At 41.4% G+C, this 19,813-nt stretch overlaps 1 protein-coding gene across 13 annotated transcripts in view; it reads left to right on the forward strand.

Moving 5' to 3' along the window:
• The window catches only part of KMT2C (lysine methyltransferase 2C), a 272,443-nt gene that overhangs the window by 191,931 nt on the left and 60,699 nt on the right, over positions 1–19,813 (forward strand). For all 13 annotated transcript variants that reach the window (XM_046020447.1, XM_046020451.1, XM_046020450.1 and 10 more), the window contains 10 exons: positions 1,302–1,403; positions 1,601–1,705; positions 6,624–6,805; positions 7,056–7,220; positions 8,408–8,517; positions 9,007–9,072; positions 10,052–10,264; positions 12,780–12,908; positions 14,636–14,755; positions 17,415–17,545. In XM_046020447.1, coding sequence (XP_045876403.1) covers positions 1,302–1,403; positions 1,601–1,705; positions 6,624–6,805; positions 7,056–7,220; positions 8,408–8,517; positions 9,007–9,072; positions 10,052–10,264; positions 12,780–12,908; positions 14,636–14,755; positions 17,415–17,545 — 1,323 coding nt within the window. The remainder of the gene's footprint in view (positions 1–1,301; positions 1,404–1,600; positions 1,706–6,623; positions 6,806–7,055; positions 7,221–8,407; positions 8,518–9,006; positions 9,073–10,051; positions 10,265–12,779; positions 12,909–14,635; positions 14,756–17,414; positions 17,546–19,813) is intronic.

A 19,813-nucleotide genomic window follows, 5' to 3' on the forward strand; every position in this document is an offset into this window, starting at 1 on the left:
TTAGGTTGATCCATATGAAGTTGCCAACCTTCAACCATTTTTGACCTGGAAAAACAGCAATTTCTTATGCGTCAACCTATTACATGTGCCAGTAAACCATGTATAATTGCTTTGTATGTTTTTGTACCATAGTGTTCTACCTCACATAGGATTACGCAGCTTATTTTTCTACTCAGCTAAGTGGCTTGGTGATTTTTTTTTTTTTTTTTTTGGATAGAAATCAAAACAAATTTTTACCACTGTTTCTTAAATGCTGTTTAATTTTCCAGTTTGGATTTTTCGTGGCTTTAGTAATTCCCTAGTGATGACTTTTTCGGTTGCATACAGTTTTCCCTTGCAGTCTTTAGACTTAACGACTGTAAATTGCTCTTATGGTTGAGTCTGTAATAAAACAGTAGGGCTGTCCATTAAAACTGCTCTTAAACTTCTTTGCAATGAAAAATACTACTCCTATAATATATTCTTTCTTTTTAGTTATTCTTTCAGTCATTTCTCAAGAACAAAAATACTATTACTTTCTATTTTGAAACTTAACCTATTCTGTTTCAGTCTGTCCTTCCAGACTAGATTGTAAGGGAAGAGGACTGTATTTTTGTTAGTTGGTCCGAAGGTTGTGGGTTATTGTTAAGCTGTTTAACAAAATAATATTTTAAAGCAGTGCTGTCCAACAGAAATACATGTATATCACATACACGATTTAAAACTTTGTAGTAGCTACATCAAAAAAAGAAAAGAGGAACAGATGTCATTTAACTTTAATGTATACTTTTTGATCCAACATATCAAAAATTTTACTGTTTCAACATGTAATATATAAAATGTGTAAAATTATTTATGAGCTATATTTATGTTATTTTTTGTTTGATACTGAAGTCTTTGAAGACTGGTAGGTATTTTTACTTACAGCACATCTCAGATTTGACTAGCCAGATTGCAGGTTTTAGAGTCACTAAAACGGAGTGATACAATTTATATGTAGGTATATGTATGTATAGATATAGAGGCATATACACACACAAATATAGTACAGTTTCTTTTGTTCATTAAAATTTCTGGTTATGATAGTTTATATTTTCTCCCTGCTCCTGATCCATGGGACTTGTAATGCCAAAGAGTGAATTAAGTAACCAAAGTGTCAGGACTTACACCTTTATGGTATTATCTTGGCAATAGTAATCTAATTTGGGATTATTACTCTGGGCCTTGGAAGAAATTGTATTTTGAATGTGAATCCTCCACGTTTTTCAGCTGTACTGCCTGTGGAAGGTATGACTGTGCGCTCTGTGTTTTGCTGCTTACAGGTGTCTGCTGCAGATGTTTCATCAAATAAGGACGAAGAAGAAAACTCTATGCACAACACCGTGGTGCTGTTTTCCAGTAGTGACAAATTCACCTTGCACCAGGTCTGAGCTCAGTTCTGGCCTTCCGCTCTCGCGTCCCTCTCTCCCCCTCTCCGCTGTATCCTGTGTGCGCTGAAGTCACTTCCTGTTTAGCTTTAGAGCCATATTAGCTAAGAAGGTAATTTTAAAAAAAAAACACTGGTACATTGTTAGCTGAGTCTCCAGCCTAAATTATTATGTTCATGTGTTTTTAATTTCAGGATATGTGTGTAGTTTGTGGCAGTTTTGGCCAAGGAGCAGAGGGAAGATTACTTGCCTGTTCTCAGTGTGGTCAGTGTTACCATCCATACTGTGTCAGTATTAAGGTAAATAACACTTGAATTTGAGTCGGTTAAAAATGTGTTGAAATTTCATACAAGCAGTGTCATGCTGTTTACATTCCTTACAATTAGTTTTTGTTGAGATCATCAGACCTACGTGACAGTATTTCATATTTAAATATTGCCTTTCAGGTGTTACGTGAAAAAGTTGACTCCTCTACAAATCTGTGGTCTTAAATTGTAGTGGTTATCCTGCTGTCTCGAAAAACCAAAAATAAAAATGCATGTCTTTAAAAGATACTTTATACGCTTATTTGCTAAGGCATGAAGTTTAGTTGATCCATTTGTCTACTGATAATAAAAAGCTGACACCAACCACAGAACTTAATAGAAATCCATTCACTCACCTGGTCTCTTACCCATGTTCCTTCTTCTCAACCCTCCCTTGTATATGAAAGGACATTTTCTGTTAGGCTTCTTGGATCAGTGGGTTGGTATTTTTAAATCCGTTTTGGAGCAATTTTGGCCATTTCTTTATGTTTCTTTTCTGTTCCCCACAACCCCCTTCTGAAATCTTAGTTGTATGTGTACAAAATTGTCTGATACCGTCCCCAGATCAGTGTCACTTTGTCGATTTTTCTGCCTATTCTTTGGTTTGTATAGTTTCAACGACATGCCCCAAACTCACTTAAAAAAAAAAAAAAAAAAAAGGAAAATGAAAAAATTTATTTATTTATTTGGAAGAGAGAGCATCAGCGTATGCTTGAGCATGAGCGGAAAGGGCAGAGGGAGAGAGAACTCAAGCTGACTGCGGGCTGAGTGTGGAGCCTGACGCGGGGCTCAATATTAAGACCCTGGCATCATGACTTGAGCCGAGACTGATAGTCGGACGCTTGACCAGCTGTGGCACCCAGGCGCCCCTCCCCAAACTCACTTTTCTTACGCGGGGTCTAGTCTATTTTTTAAACCCATCTGGATTTTTCACTGAGAATGATGTATTTTTTTAATCACAGTTTTATTTTACAAAAGTTTGTTATCTTGAAGTTTAAAATTTTTTTCTTCATTGAGTTTTTTTCCTTTCAAGTCCTTGTTGTGTATTTGTTGTTATTAATTTTACCATGCCTAATATTTCTCATTATTTGTATTAGCTTATTACTAGTATTAACTTACTGCTCTCCTTACAAGGATGTATATTTTTTTTAATTTAGTAATCTTTGATTGAATGTGACAGTTGTATGTTTTGGCATTATGTCGCAGAGAGTTTGGATTTTGTTCCTTTAGAAAGTATGGAGTGGCGGGCAGTTCTGTAGACATATTCGAGCCATTTGAAGCTTCTCGAGGCTTTCTGGGGCAGGTCTGGAGAACCTTCACTTTGAGGTGCTGTTCTCAGAATTTTCGGTCTTGGAACCATTAACAGTCTAAAGTTACTAAGGACCCCATAGAGTTTCTGTTTATGAGAATAATCATTATTGACTACCCTTATAGAAATTAACTGGGAATATTTTGAAACATAAATATATAAGCATGTTTGTTAGGATATCATGTAATGATGGTTTATATTTTATATATCATGTAGCCTCTGCAAAACCTCACTGTAAGTGGATTAAAGTGAAAAAGGCAAATAACATCTTAGCATCATTTTAAAAATAGTTTTGCCCTCACCACTAGGGCTTCCTAGACCACACTGTAGTGACGGCTTTTCTAGCTCGAGTTTAATCTGAGACATGGAGTGTGGCCTTCACGACATCTCTACTTAGTTCTCCCCGTATCCTTCCCACCACGAGCTCCCCGTGAGCCCCTCACTAGTGTCTTTTTACTTTGACTGTTTTAGATTCAAATGTCTTCAGTGTTGTGTGAGCTGTTGCAGTTGTTCAGCTTAGAAATGCCCAGTAGCTGGTCTTTGTCGTGTCCTCCTTTGGCCTCCCGTATGTGCAGCTCGATGTTCAGCCAAAGCCGTGAAGGAAATTCTGTGTGGACGTCTAGAGCTCTTTCTCTCCACTGCTCCTTCCTTTCCAGGACCCTGTCCTGCCAGTTGCAGCTGCCTCCGCCTCCCAGAACTCCATCATGTGCCTAAACTCAGTGAGGCCATTGTGCTCTGCTGGAGTTCTCCGTCCCTGGGCAGCTGTCCAGAAACGGTCTACAGCAGAATATTGTAGGACTCACCTCACTTGTTCTCGCTTCTCAGAAACCACAGTCCTGTACTGCCTTTTGTTCAATATCTGAAACAAGTGATTAGTGCATTTTTGCCCCATTTGCTGGTATTTTATGGTGGGACAGAGGTCTGATGCCAGGTACTCCATCGTAGTTGAAGCAGATAATCTCACAGACTATTAAACACACCCATCAGAACTTAGGAACGAAACCCGGGTAATTCCTTTCTTGGAAGAGCTTCCGAAAAGACTAAACCAGTTCAGTGGGAGGAAAAAGAAAGTTGATGGTCGAGCTCCGCAAACTCTGCTGGGAGCTGGGGGGCCTTTCCATGAAGGGAGGCTGTCCAGACGGGGCGGAGCTGCAGGGAGCTCAGGCTTGGGAGGGAGGCGTGGGCCAGACTGACTGGAGCGGTGTGAATGGTGGTGGGCGTAGTAACCAGACTGGCATGTGTGGGAGAGTGAGTATCGCTGAGTAACCGAGAATGTGGCTGTACAGGGCCACAGGGTAGGTGTCTGTGAAGTAGGAAAACTTAGTAGCAATGAAGACACGCGATAACTAGGCTCTGTCTCCCACTCTGTCTTCATCTGACCATTCCTCTGAGCCAGAGATGCTCAGTCGCGTTCCTCAGGCCAAATCTGGCGTGCGGCCTGTCTTTATAAACAAAATTTTATTGAAGCACAGCCTCATTCTTTTGTTGACATACGTCTTCTGTGGGCTTCACACTGTCGTGGCGCAGTTGTGTCGTTCACAGACCACGTGCCCCACAAAGTTCAGAGTATTTACTCTCTGGCCCTTTCTAAAAGAAGTGCGCTGGTGACTGCTCTAAGCCACCCTGCTCCTCCTGTCCTAAGCTCTGTCCTCCGTTTGGGTAAATAATACATAATTTGATAATCTGTGAGTAATTTAAAAGCATCAGGAGGCTAATCAGACTAATAAATCTACATACTTACAAATCAAATAGCTTTCAGAGCCTTACGATGATTGGCTGTCCGCTGTCCTGCTCGGCCTCCGCACTTCTGTCCTGTCGCCCAGGCCGCCGCTTCTGACCCTTGCAGGACCTTCTAGGAGTTACCTTGAAGCTCTAAGTAACATGCTGTTGCTTCTGCTGTTTCTTTGTTTGATTTTGTTGACTTTTTGCTATGAATAAATAAATGCCAATTTAGGTCTTAAAATATACCTCTCCTCCCAATGTAGTTGTTCTACTACATTCAGTCAGCAAACTGTTGTTATGACTCCGTACGTGTTCACGGGACACCTAAATGGTTTACCATGGCTTTGTCTTGGAATTTCTAATGGCAAAAATAATATAATGATTCATGAATCTTCATTAGTTTTTGTTGGTGTTTGTTTTTACGTACTGTAGAAACATGATCGTATCAAATTATTTTGGCAAGTAACTTTTTCTGGAAGGAGTCTTGCCCACTCCTGACACTCCCATTTCCTTCTCCCCGCCTGTGTTGCTAGCTTCCAGGTCTGTTGCTCCTTCTTCAGCTCCCCGGGGCTGAGGTCCTTTGTTGGGGTCATTGTTTCCCACATTGCACGCCTTCCTGGTTCTTGGTGTGGCCCTTGTTTTGTTCCTCACATCTTTGACTTCATTCAAAGAGGTATTTGGGAGATGAAGTTTGAGTCCTTGTATTCTTAAAAGGTGTTCTCCTTCCACACTTAGTTGTTTTCTCGGTTAAGATTTGTATCTTGAAAAGTATATTCCTGTAGAATTGAAAACCATTATTCTATTTTAGTGTTCATAGTTGGAAAGTTTGATGCCATTTTGATAGTTTTTTACTTATTTAGCTCTTTTACTTTCCTCTGAGATAGCTTTTAGACTTTCTTACTCCCCATGATCTGAATTTTTATTCTGTATTTTGTTTGCTCTTTCAGTAACATACCTACTTTGTGGTCCTGTCTTATAGATTCTGTGTTTTGAGAGTTTTCATTTGGATCCAAGTTCATAATTGTACATGGAGAGGCTGCCTTGAGGAGTTTGTCAGAAGTATAGAGATTCTTGGGGCGCTGGGGTGGCTCAGTCATTAAGCATCTGCCTTCGCTCAGGTCATGATCCCAGGGTTCTGGGATCGAGTCCCACATTGGCTCCCTGCTCTGCAGGAAGCCTGCTTCTCCCTCTCCCACTCCCTTTACTTGTGTTCCCTCTCGCTGTGTCTCTCTTTGTCAAATAAATAAATAAAATCTTAAAGAAAAAAAGTACAGAGACTCTCAAACTTTCCTGCCAGCTTAGACCTTGTGACAGGAGACTAAACAGCGGTGATGAGCGTCAGAAGTCCCACCTTCATGGCTTGAAAGCCTCCAAGATCCTGAAATGTCCTTGGGATGTATTTTCATGAGAATTTATGATTTACTCTAAATTTTTTAGATTTTTAAATACTGACTTTAATATATAGAACCTTTTGCAATGTATACAAGTTTTTAGAAGTATGAATTCGTGAAACATCACGAAACTAGGCCAGTACATTTTCAAAACTTGTATTAACAGGAAAGGGGAAGTATACTTGATTTCTTCAAAATCCAGTTGCCGCCTCCGTAAGTGGACATAAAGTCCGAGGACGAGGTGGTTAGGCATTCAAGTATGTTCTGCTTTCCCTTACCCTGTCCCATCGGGGCCGTCATGACGGTACGTGTTCCCACACCTGTGTTGGGTCACTGCTGGTGCTCAGTCCGTGTCCTTGACCGGCTCTTCCCCGCTTCCTGATAGATAAGCACTGCATCCTCCTGTGTGTGACGTGTGTGACCATGTGATCACGCGAAACGAGGCGTCAGTTCGTGTGTCAGTCACTTGGATCGGTGGTTTCTTTTACAGATCACTAAAGTCGTTCTTAGCAAAGGTTGGAGGTGCCTGGAGTGCACCGTGTGTGAGGCCTGTGGCAAGGCGAGTGACCCCGGAAGACTCCTGCTCTGTGATGACTGTGACATCAGCTACCACACCTACTGCCTCGCCCCTCCTCTGCAGACGGTGCCCAAGGGGGGCTGGAAGTGCAAATGGTACGGCAGGACTTGCCTCCCGCTCCTTAGCCTCTCTAGTGCACAGCGACCCCACAGTTCTTAAAAACTAGCCGCACCCGCTTCATTGCCTAATAACGTGTTGAGTACGGTAGATGGCATGCCGCCCCTCAGAAAATCGTTCCGATTGGCTTTCAGTGATTCCCTGTTCTGCTCTTGTGTGGCTTCTTGATCATAGTAACTAAACAACTACGTAAATAAAATGAGACTTGTTGGGGGTGTTGGGTTTCAGGTGTGTTTGGTGCAGGCACTGTGGAGCGACGTCTGCGGGTCTGCGGTGCGAGTGGCAGAACAACTACACACAGTGTGCCCCCTGCGCCAGCCTGTCTTCCTGCCCCGTCTGCTGTCGGAACTACCGCGAAGAAGACCTTATTCTGCAGTGCAGACAGTGCGATAGGTATTGTGCTACTTTCACATTCCTTCATCTCCTGCAAGCCTTTCTCTTAAATATAGCAGAAGGAAATTGGAAAATGACATTCTTCTGTCTTAAATTTAAGAAGCAAGATCTTTTGCTTTCTAGATTTTCTGTCAGCTAGAAACTTTCCTGCTTTGTACCTGCAGTTCCAGACAAAGATTTTTAACTTGAGGCTTTTAAGGGTTTTATGAATTCTTGAAATTAGGTACAGAATTATTGCCTGCATATATGCATTTTGCTGTGAAGGATTTTTTTTTTTTTTAAAGATTCTATTTATTTATTTGTCAGAGAGAGAGAGAGCGCACAAGTAGGCAGAGAGGCAGGCAGAGGCAGAGAGAGAAGCAGACTCCCCGCTGAGCAAGGAGCCTGATGCGGGACTCGATCCCAGGACCCTGAGATCATGACCTGAGCTGAAGGCAGCAGCTTAAGCTACTAAGCCACTCAGGCATCCCCGTGGAGAGTTTTTGAATCTTTCATTAGATTCTACAAATGGTTCTCACACACTTTATTTTCCTTAAGCTACTGTTTCTTACAGCTCTGGATACTAAATGTCCAGATGCTGGGTGTGAGCTCCCCGCCCTTGGCAGTACGGGAGCAGGTTCAAAGTCAGGAGTGTTTTCTTTGGTCTCGGTGGTATAATCGTGTGCTGTGTTCGTAGTCAGCACTGTACGTGTAGTATTAGCCGTAACGTTTCGCCAGTAATACAGGGTTCTCAGGACTCTGCCTAGCGATTCTTTGTTCAAAGGCAAGGTAACTCCATTTTCCCCGTGAGCATTCAGCCTCAAACGCATGAGCTCTGTCTGCCCCACAGTGGGTGCCCGTCACACGGAGCCCAGACACGCCAGCTCGTTGGCCGATGGCCGATGACTTCGTGCTTTCGCAGAATTCCTTCGTGCCCGCCCTCAGGAGCTTCTGCTTCTCTGATGCACTCACTGTGTGACCCGAGGGCACTCACCCCGCCCCCCTCGTACTTTTGCTTCCTTACCAGTACTTGATCGCTCTCCTTTTCTGTGGCTTATTCTCAGCTCTGAAAGTTTTCCTGGGTCCGGAGCTGTGGTCAGGAGACGGGGCAACACAGGAGGAACATCCGAGCCTTCGGGGCTCTCGGTGTGGCAGCTGCCAGCTCCTGCCACGGTTCTGTTCTAATGTGCAAAATATGGTCTTTTTAGATGGATGCATGCAGTTTGTCAAAACTTAAGTACTGAAGAGGAAGTGGAAAATGTAGCCGACATTGGTTTTGACTGTAGCATGTGCAGACCCTATATGCCTACATCAAATGGTAAGAAAGTACCGTAAACGGTGGGTCTGTGCTCCTGTAACTCCCTTGCGCTGTGCTGTCCATACCCAGGGCGTGGACTTGCCTCTCTTTCTCGTTTTGTGAAACAGTTACCCAGACAAGTATTTTATGAAAATATTTCAGTTGTAAATTTTTTCCCCAACTTAATATATTAAAACCGTTGGCTTACCTAAGGAAGATCAATTAAGCATGTGTTGTAGGTACAGTGTGATTTTCCCTTCACGACCCGTCATCTTGTAGTTCCTATAATACGTGGAAATCGTGTGCTGCTGCTTACCTGGGCCTCCGTGGTGCGTGTGTCCTCCACTGCTCCCTGGTGTTGTTAAAGACAGTCTTTAACTCTATTCAGTGTTTGAAGTGTTTACTCCAGTAAAATGGGTACAGAAGTAGAATATTTAGTTATATGTAAATCCTTCAGTGTTCCTTTTCTGAAAAAATGACACAATTCTTTTTTTTTCTTTTCCATTTCAGTGCCTTCCTCAGACTGCTGTGACCCTTCCCTCGTAGCACAGATTGTCACAAAAGTGAAAGAGCTAGGTAAAGCCTGCAGCCCTCTGCTTCTCCGTCCTTTACAGAGAGCACGTACGTGCTGGATCATTTATACAGCCCACCTGCCGCGTGTGCCTCGAAACCCGCCTTTGTCGTATGAGCGTTCAGCCCAAGTGCCCTGATGTTGTCAGTCGTTTCTGTGATTGACATGTGTAATGTGCATCTTACCCAGCTCTCACGTGACCCTCTTCCCATCAGTCTCAGCAAAGTAGCAGTGAAATAACCACCCAGAGTAACCGTTGACTGCATACGTGCAGCTTTGGTTTCATGGAAGTATTACTGCGCTTAGGGACCAGTTAGAAGAAAGTAAGGCCTGGTTATTGAACAGTGACTTTTTTTTTAATAAGAATTAATTCAATCTCTTACTATTTTTTTTCATAATGGATTAACCAGGGTGGTGACTAATAGGATATTTTTATTAAACCGTTGTTCTTTTGTCTAATTCTGTTTAGTATCATTGGATACAAAAACATTTGGATAGTGCAGAAATTTTAGTGGATTGCAGTTTTGCACATTTAAACATTTGCAGGATTTCTTCTTCTTCACCACCTCTCCCTGTCCCTGATTATACTGCTCCTTGGCTCTCCACATGGGCTCCAGTAGTATTCTTGTTTCTCTTACGTCAATTGATCCTCACCTTTTAGTTTGAGAAGAGAGTCGGGGAGAGGCTCGTAGTCGCGTAACAGAAGCACTGGTTTTAGCACCAGCGCTGTCTTTCTAAATCCTTATGTTGACAGAAGAGGAGAAGACGCCAGGTCGACCTTTGTAACCTTTCTGCTCGTAATCCCAGGAAGTCCGACCACGCTTGCTTAGTTTCAGTTGAGCACGGTTAATTATTTGTGCATTTCACAGATAATTGCTTTATACTCAAATTCCCTTCGCGAGGTATTTTGGAACAGCCCTCAACTTATCGGTGCAAATTAAAGTGAGACTTTGAATGTATATCCTTGGGGTATTGTAATTTTAGATCCACCCAAGACGTACACCCAGGATGGCGTGTGTTTGACTGAATCAGGGATGACTCAGTTACAGAGCCTCACAGTCACAGTTCCCCGAAGAAAACGGTCAAAACCAAAGCTGAAGTTGAAGATTATAAATCAGAATAGTGTGGCCGTCCTTCAGACCCCTCCAGACATCCAGTCAGAACATTCAAGGGATGGAGAAATGGATGATAGTCGAGGTAAGACTGATTTATTTTCCGTTCAATATGTTCACAAGAATTAAATAAAATCACTTTTAGAATACATGTGTTTTATCTCAGGGTAAAATCTGCTGACTTCGGTAACCCTTGATATGACCTTGGCCTTTCTGAGTGAGTTGTCTGCTTGGACTTTTCAGATTTTCGTCCTTTCACATAGTCTCTAGAACAGACGTATTGACATTGTAGAAATCTCCAGGAACACCGTAGCTTTGAAGTATGACCTTAGATAGGTGGTATGTGAGCAACCTCAAAATCAGGAGTGTATCCCTAGATAGGGAAGGTGAGGGGGCCGCGTTCTAGCTGGCTAGGCTCAGATGCGTGAGCTCAAATTCCGTGGCTCAGTTAGAGTAGAACTTGGTCCCTGCGTTCCTGCATGGAAGAAACCATTATTAATGTTCAAGTGCAAATTGATGTTCACAGATGTTCATCGTAAATGTACCTGTTTATAACTATTTTTTTGATCGCAGTAGACACCAAGGATTTTCTAGCTGAATTCTTGAAATGACAGAATAATTTTAGTAATATTAAATTCACTATGAGTTACGTTTTTGCTCATTTCTGAAGATCACCACAAGCTTGTGTCCTTTGGTTGTTTCTTTTCAGCTGACTCAGAAACAAAGTAGTAAATACTTCTGTCCATCACATTATTCAGCAGTATCTGTCCAATCCTACTCTGTGCTGGGTGTTGGAAGTCATGTCAGTGAACAAAGCAAACGAAATTCTGTGCTCATGGAACTTACTTTTTAATATTAGGAGAAAAGATTATTTTCAAAAACAACACATAATAAATGAGTTGATTACAATGTGTTTGGCAAGTGTTCTGGAAAAACTAGCATTGAAGTAAGAGGAATCGGCAAGTGTATGGTGGTGGGAGGCATCAAGTGAATGGGAAGCGGTAGGCGACACAGACATGGGAGAGGTGAGTGAGAGGCCCCTGCGTTGTCTGAGGGAAGAGCATCCCAGACAGGACGGAGGCCAGTGCACAGGCTCGGGGCAGGAGTGTGCCCAGCTAGCATGTTCGAGGAATGTCATGAAGACCAGTGTACCCAGCACTGAACAGAGGTGACAGCAGGAGGCGCGGAGATCGGGGGTAAGAGGAGAGAGAAAGCATGACTCAGTTGGCCACACAGAACCACAGCGTTGTGCCTTAGGAGTTTACATTTCCTGTGGATGGACTGGGAGGTAATTGGAGGTTTCTGAGTGAATAGTGGCTTAGTCCTCCTCCAGTTTTTAAAAGCACACTTGGCTGTCATGTGCCTAGACTACTGGGCCTGGAGTTGTGGCGCATGGGTGCATTGGGGGCTGTTGCAGGAGGCAGGCGTGGGATCATTGTGGCTGAGAGTGAGGTCTTTTACCAGTTAGTCCTCACCTTGCCTCCACAGTGGTGTGTTCGGGTCTGTGGGGTGGGGAGAAAAACTTTCTGAGGGTTATGTGGAGCTGATGTTCAAATACTATGAAACGGAGTCTGATTTTGAAGTTTAGTGATTTGTGGTTTGTGAAGAAGTAGTCTGTAACTGTGAGGAACTGATCACATCACCATCAGCCAGAGTACCGGGAAGAGTTCCGGTTTCTGTGAACAGTAGATGTCTGAAAAGGAGTCCATGTTTACTCAAATCTGAGAAATGCTGCATTTCGAACATTTCTTGACAGTACATGTTAATTCCCAAAGTCTGAGATTACAGAATCTTTTAAAAGGTTGGCAGAACAGCTTCAAAAAGGCCTGAGAAGGTTTTCCCTTTGACTACTGTTCTACACCACACTACCACGGGAAACGATGTTTCCAGATTGAGGCTGTCTGAGGGCACATCCCCATAAAAACAAGTAAGCTCATGCTTGATGTTACAGATAAATACATAGTTGATTCCACAGGAGTCTGTACCGGTCAAATGAACTTGGGGTGCTCCTGAGATACTGTAACAGTGCTGTTTGTTGTTGCTTTTGCTAGCTGTCCACTGTTCAACAAATGTTTCTTCAGGAAAGTAAATTATAAACAGTTACCTTAGCATATCAGAAACAAATTCTTCGTGCAACAGAAGCAGGCTTTTTTTCTAATAAATAAAAGTGTCACTCTCTCCCCTGCCCTCAGTTTTGGATAGCGAGGTTTTGGTAACAAGGTAATAATTACAGTTGTAGTTGGACCTCGGGAGAGGGTTCTAGGCTAGAGAGAGACAGCCTCAGGTCCTGAGCCTGAAGATGTAATTGAAGGGAAGGGAATGATTGTTAACTGCAAACTGATTTATAATTGTCTTTCTGAGCTTTCTCTGTGTGTTTCCCCTTCCGTGATGCTGAGATTTCATTTCCTGAAAGCAGTGCATGAAGCATCATGAGTTCTGTGACTACTTGGGGCCTTTTCCATCTTTTTCTAGACTTGTCCCACCTACTGGGATGCCAGTCGCCACTTGGCCTTGCATTTCCTATTACACAGGAATTCTGTATTTGATAGATTTTTCCAATATTATCTGTGCATTTTCTTTTTTGTTCTTTTTCCCCCCAGAAGGAGAACTTCTGGATTGTGATGGTAAATCAGAATCTAGTCCTGAGCGGGAAGCTGTGGATGATGAAGCTAAGGGAGTGGAAGGAACAGAAGGTGTAAAAAAGAGAAAAAGGAAACCATACAGACCAGGTATAGTCCTAAACGAGATATTTTAATGTAATCAAACTTAGATAATTTAAGAAAAATATAATATTGAGGGCTTCAATTGTAATTAAATACTCGAGATGAAAGGTAGCTCCTTAGCAACTCTCCAAACTAAAACTTGACTGTAGAAATTGAAGGACTGAACTACTTCAATATGCTTTTGAGGTAGAAGTTACGTAGATGGAGTATGTGAACACTTCACAGTAAATCATTATTTTAATGCCTTATCCCAGATGTGGTCCATTGTATTCAATGCTTTACTACATTGGCTTTTATTTGTACTTGTACTTCTAAAGCCGCTTACTTATTTTTCCCTTGATGTGTACTTCTGAATTCTTCTGGTTTTCAGCATTCGTTCTTAATATTTGTTTTTGAAACTTATTTCAGTGCTTGCACAGGAGCCAGTAAATGTACAATTAGAAGGTAATACAATAGGGTTCCTGTGCCTCCTAAAATTTATAGTTCAGGTAGTGTATGACTGATAAAATTCTCTCTTTATTTCCTCCCTGCCTCAGAGGTGGAGGAAGAAGCTGTTTTGCTTATCAAATTTTATTTGCCTTATTAGAAAAAAATTCCTGAACTGGTCACAGTGCAGAGTGTATATAAGCTTTCTTCAGGCGATTTATTAATGTCTATTCGCTGGTCAAATGAGACATCAGATGGCATCAGTTCAGTCTTTATCCTTCTGACTGCTTGTATTTTGTGGACAAGAGTGTTCTAAATACCTTCTGATGTGCCGGGAGAAACTTTCTCACTGTCGTTTGTATTCTGCAAGACCTTTAAGGTAACGTTCCAGAAGATGGGCTGCATCTGTTAACAAGGACCTAGATACACTTCACCGTAGTCACTGTATGAAAATCATTTCATTTCTTCCTAATTAGGAGCCTTAAAACTACACAAACTTTTCTAGACACTGCGAACTCCTTCTAGGAGCTTACGTTTATTGTGATTTTTTTCTCTCTGTTTCCACCTCCCATGGAGGTCATCCTTGTGACTGAGGGACCCGTTAGGTCACAGTGCATTAGATGGCTGTGTTCTGTGATGGAAACTGTTAGCATTGACTATGTATCAGACACGGTTCTATGTACTTTATGTCTATCAAGCCGTTTAGCCCTTATAATATATGTATGAGGAGGTGAGGTGCTAGCCGCTGTCCCTAACAGGGAGGGAACTGAAGGACTGGAAAATTAAATGACTTGCCCAGAGTCCCGTAGTAATGAGAATTACAGTGTGGCTCCAGATTCCATGCTTTGAACTGCAGCGCTGTGTGTGTGTCATGTCCAAGAGCCTTCACCAGACATGTTGCCCCTGAGGTCATACTTGATTTTGTTTGGATCGTTCAGTTTCGTGTGTATTCTCCTGCAGCTAATGTAGTAATATGAATGATAATATATGAGTTACTTAGTATTTGTTAAACAAGTATGATTTACTGTAATATTTACTTTGACACTGGTGAGAAGAGAAAATGCATGCATCTTTCTGTGCTATAATAATGTATGTTTATACCTGTTCGGTTAGTGGTAAGCTAACCATCAGTAGCTTTGACCTCTTTTAATTTGCTTATTTCTGAATTCTTGTATTGCACATAAAAATGGTTATTGATTTAAATTAGCCCATAGTGAATTTGGGAAATGCCTCCAAGCAATTTCACCCTACCTAGTACAGGGAGAAATCAATTATTTACAAAGTTACCCAATTTCCTTTTTGGATAGGTATTGGTGGATTCATGGTACGGCAAAGGAGTCGAACTGGGCAAGGGAAAACGAAAAGATCTGTCATCAGAAAAGATTCCTCAGGCTCCATTTCTGAGCAGTTACCTAACAGAGATGATGGTATGGTACTGATTTTGTTTGATTTACCCTTTTCTTGCTGTCAATCTTGAAAAGAACCATCCAAAATAATGCTGCAGTCCCAACCTTGTTGCTTCTTATTGATCAGGGATGTGAGAGCCTGTAGAGTTCATACCTGTAATACAGAAAGTAGGAGTGGTAAGGAAAAGGTTTAAGTCCAGTAGAGTATATTCCTCTGAGATTTTTGTGGAACAACTTTCTGTTTTTCTTGAGTTAAGTACAAACATTGTAGGGACTGGATCACTTAGTCACATTTGTGCTTCTACGGTCATCTCACAAAAGGCCCCTCTTTGCCTCTCTTATCTCCTTGGTATGGAATTGGAGACTTTAGACTCTTTTGTTGAAAGTGACAGGCTACTTCAACAATTTTTGAGAAAATTGTATAATGTTTTAGAAATATATTTTCCAGTAACGACTCTGTCATCTTCCCGTAGATCTTCAGAGAAGGCTAAATCATTGCTTAAGCCATAGTTTGAGAACTGGTTCTGATGAACACGTTGTGTCAGTATGGTCACGGTCTGTATGCTTTATGCATTTTAAATGCTTTCTGCAGGATGTGAAGGAAGGAGCTGTTTTCAGAATGTGCTCTGATTAGAGTTCTTTCATTATTATGGGGTGCGGTTTTGACCTGTGAGTTAATGAAAATTACAAATTGTGCTTTTCAAAGGAAGCACCAGATGGTTTTAAAGGACTTTCTAACATGACTTAGGATGGCTGTAAGAAGCTCGAAGAAATAGGATACGTTCACTGAGACTGGTTTTGTGTTTTGCATCTTTCTGTATTCTGTCCTCTAATTTTAGTTCTGTTAGGTCAGTATTTTATCCCTTCATATGCGGCATCTGGAGTCATCTGGGGAGTGTTTATTGTGTTATGGGTTGTTTCCTTTTCTGAATTGCCTTTTTCATATTTTAACACCTTCTAGTTTCTCCTTACGGCTCGATCCCCCTAGTCTCAGTGCGCTGTTATTTCTGTGTGTCCCGGTGATGCAGGGTAGAAAGGGTTAACACCTTCAGGCATATGGTTCTCCTGTGTGTCTCTCCCAGCCCTTCTCCTGGAGCCTCATTTCACTGTATTTATTGTCTGAGATACATACATACACGTAATATATTTACAATTTTTTTTCTTACTCTGAGCTCATATTCAGTAGAACATTCTCTCAACTTTTTTGAGGACCGAATTGAAGGTGGCTTGTTTCAGGGGATATCTGCCTCCGTTACCAGAGGAACACGAGCTGCTGCTGCCCTACCCGGGACTTCTGTAGCTGAAAGAATTTAGCTTAAATTCTTGTCTTGAAGTTTTTTGGGCCACCTCTGTTATAACTTCAGGTTTCTTACACATTAGGGCTCTCCTGAGTTTATGAACTCTCAGGGAAGATTTCCGGTTTTTGCATTTCTGCCCAGCACCAACTTCCATGACAAGACGACAAGCCCTTTTCTTTGCTGTTGGTGGTGGAGACAGGGAGGGGGAGGGGTCATGTGTGGGGGAGATGGGGGTTGGGGGGATGTGTTTCTTGTTGAGCCAACCCTGAGCATCTTTATAGGAGGCACCTCTGGCTAATCTCTCTGCCTCGGGGGAGAGGATTTAAACTTTGGGTTCCAGTCCCCATTGCTCATGAGGCTCTGAAAACGGGAGCTCAGGACCACTGGATTTTAGCAAAATCATGGAGAGCTTTACTTGGTTCTGTGTGTATTTCTTTCTGTGGTTCCTCTTTTACCTGAACTTTTTTGGTCTTTGAGGATTCTTTATTTTCTGGTAGATTACTCTGCACTTAAAAAGGTTGTTTAAAGAACGTTTATCTACCATTTGTAGTTTTCAGAAGAGTCAGTCCACTTCCATATTCGGGTAACGAAAGTGCCTTTACTGGTTTCCAGAAGGGGTGTGCCGTTTGCCTTGGGAGTATGAGCCTGTCGTTTGAGTGCTTACCTATCTGCTTGAAATAGTGTACTTAGTTATTTGCTAATCTCATAGATCAAAGTTCTGTTTTCTCTCCATTTCTCTGATTGATTTCAAGATTGGGCATTCGTAGCATATTTACAAGCATATTTTTAGATAGTAATATATTATTACAATATATGTGTACCACAAAAACCCGATTCGCAATAAACCCTGAACTTGGAATTGCTTAATTGAAGAACACACATTTTTAAAAAGACTTTTGTTGAATTTGCCTGATAAACTCTGCAAAAAGGTTGTTCCTGCTAAATTGCCTGTAGTATATGAGTAGCCATTTCCCCCAGACTCAGGAGCATGTGATTTTTCATTATTTTAATTTTTAAAACAATGTTGATGTTAAAACAATTTACTGCTCTGCAAGCAAGGAAATACTCCTTAAGAGACAATAGTAAGCTCATACTGATACTAAATAGACATGTGTTGTGTTTTTAATGATACTTAAAACTTACTAATAAACTTGCTTTGACATCTTTTTGTGAAAAAGTGTGTTTGTCAAGTCCTGCTGTATACCTTAAGCTTACAGTGTTGTATGTCAATTATATCTCAATAAAACTGGAGAGAAAAAAAAGAAAAAGCTTGTTCGTTTATATGGATCTGAGTGTATGTTGCTAAGCTATAAAGTTACTTTGGGTGGATTTGTCTGAAAACTTTAAATACCACAAACTTACAGATGTGACTGCTGTTTCAGGCTGGAGCGAGCACTTACCAGACGCTCTAGTTGACGAATCCGTTTCTGTTACTGAAAACACTGAAAAAATAAAGAAGAGATACCGAAAACGGAAAAATAAGCTCGAAGAAACTTTCCCTGCCTATTTACAAGTAATGCTTCACTTTACATTATATTGTGTAGTTGGTTAATGAAAAAAATGTGATGTATTGAGTTTTGGAAAAGGTTTTGTTACTTTTGTTAATGTTTTACTTGTTTTAATTCGTTATTATAAGTGCCTTTTTTTACCTTTCAGAGGCCCACAAAAATTTATCTTTTTTGTGCCTTGATACTATTCATGAAGTTCTTTTTTGTCCCAGTTTTTTTTACTTCTAAATATTTCATAAGACATAAAAGGACATTTTGAACTGGGGAGAGCTCATCCTTTAAACCATTTGCACCTGTGTGCTCCCCAAATCCACATCCCATGGGATGTGGGCAGACAGCTTCCTCGGCCAGTACAGGTCAGAGTGATTACATTCAGTGAATTCAGATGGCTTTGTAGCAGCGAAGTTACAGCCTTAACAACTGTTCACCACTTTTAGAGGCCAGTGATCCAAAGCTTTAAGTGGAATTGTTTTTGTTTTCTAAAATACACATCAAAAAAACGTCCCTCAACAGGAAGACATGATTTTCTAGGTGTAGGCTGCATGAAAGTAGAATTCTCTCTAGCTGATCTGTAAGCATGAAGTCACAGACGAGTTCCAAACCACGTGATGCTGTCTGGAGAAGGGCCGGTACTAGAGACAGGGCAGGGCTGGTCCTCTGCCTTCAGGTGTGGATGTGGGATTGGAGCGGACCATCACGGGGTCTCCATCTAGTCTGTTCGTCCCACAGAATAATGGCCTACAAAGATACTGCTTTATTGCTTGAATCACAGTTATTAGTTTTTTACCTTTATTTTCCAGTTGGCTCTTACTGGTTTTAAAATACATACCCATTCGGCTAACATCCAGCTTCTTCAGTTTTCTTTTTTGGTAGATTAGAAGTATAAAAATCCAATACTCATTTGAGTAAAAATGTCTTCTGTGTTTAATAAAACTTTTAAGCATAGTGTACAGTATGTAGTAATATATATAAGCATAAGTTTTTATTATCTAATATTATAAGGGCAGTGACCATTTTAGAGTGGGCCTTTAAGGCTGGAGGGGCGTCCGGGTTTGAATACCACTGTGCTACCAGTCAGAGATTTGATCTCATTCTCTTGGCCATCTGTGTGCCCCAGCAGTGTTGGGAGATTGAATAGGAAGTATGAACTTGTGCCGTATGTGTTGGCTTTCTTTAATAAATGTTGTATTTTCCCTGGATTCCCTTCAAATACCCATTCATCCTAACTGTGTACCCCCTTCTTAAACATACAATAGTCATTTTATTGGTCGGGAGATCTGGCCTTTCATCGCATCCCATTTCATTCTTCTCATTCCCTTCCCTCCCTTTCTGGGAATATTGAGCACATGGCCTGCTTCTCCACCTCTGCCTCCTCCTGCTGACCTTCTGAGAGTGCTGTGTGTAGGTACGAAGCCTTCTTTAGCTACTTACGAACACAGGAAAATACTTCAGAAAAGAGCCTTTAAGAGTAGTGGATCTGATTTCCTGATCACTGCTATAATCTTGATCAGTTGAGCTGGATTCTTTCCTCTGCTGCCCCTCAGTAATACCTAACCTTTCTGCGGGCAGGGGGATGTGAAGGAATCCTTTGTAATGCTGCTGTTTCTTGGACACTCGTGGTAGCAGGTTGTGTTTTCCTCCACTGAAGACATAGTGATGAAAGCCCACAGGAGTTCTACAGCCATTTCCCAGTTTTTCTGTATTAATCTTAACAGTATCAGGATAAACTATAAATATATAATCTACCCAATAGAAATACTTATGTGGTCTCCCAAGACCTAGTGCTTCTGTGTGACCTTAGGAACCCCTGTGGTACATTTAAAATCTCCAGTTTGTTCTGGGAGTCACGTTATGAAATCTGAAGCCATATGGAGCTATTCCTTTATATAAAGTTAACAGATAGCCATCAAATTGATAAGAATGTTAACACCGTTGCTTATAAATAGCACTAAAGTCGTCCTGAGTCACTTAAAGAGAAAAGGTCTTGCTAATCATAGTCTCAGACTTACACCCAAGGCATGAAATAAATGATCTCTCAAGTTCCAAGATGCTCTGCTAGTCCCGGTTTTTCCTAATGATAAACACACTCTTGAGCGGACCATACTCTACCTGTTGCTCTAACTAGGTTGATTTTCAGATTTTTCTTAGTGAAACAGCGTGTTCATTAAAAAAAAGGTGAAAATTTCAAATCAAATATATGATTACCTCTACCAGATGTCACATACCTCCTTCCCCATCCCTTTACAGAAGTTAGCATTATTAACAGTTCGGTG

Source organism: Meles meles, chromosome 10 (genome assembly GCF_922984935.1).
Source record: "Meles meles chromosome 10, mMelMel3.1 paternal haplotype, whole genome shotgun sequence".
NCBI lineage: Eukaryota > Metazoa > Chordata > Mammalia > Carnivora > Mustelidae > Meles > Meles meles.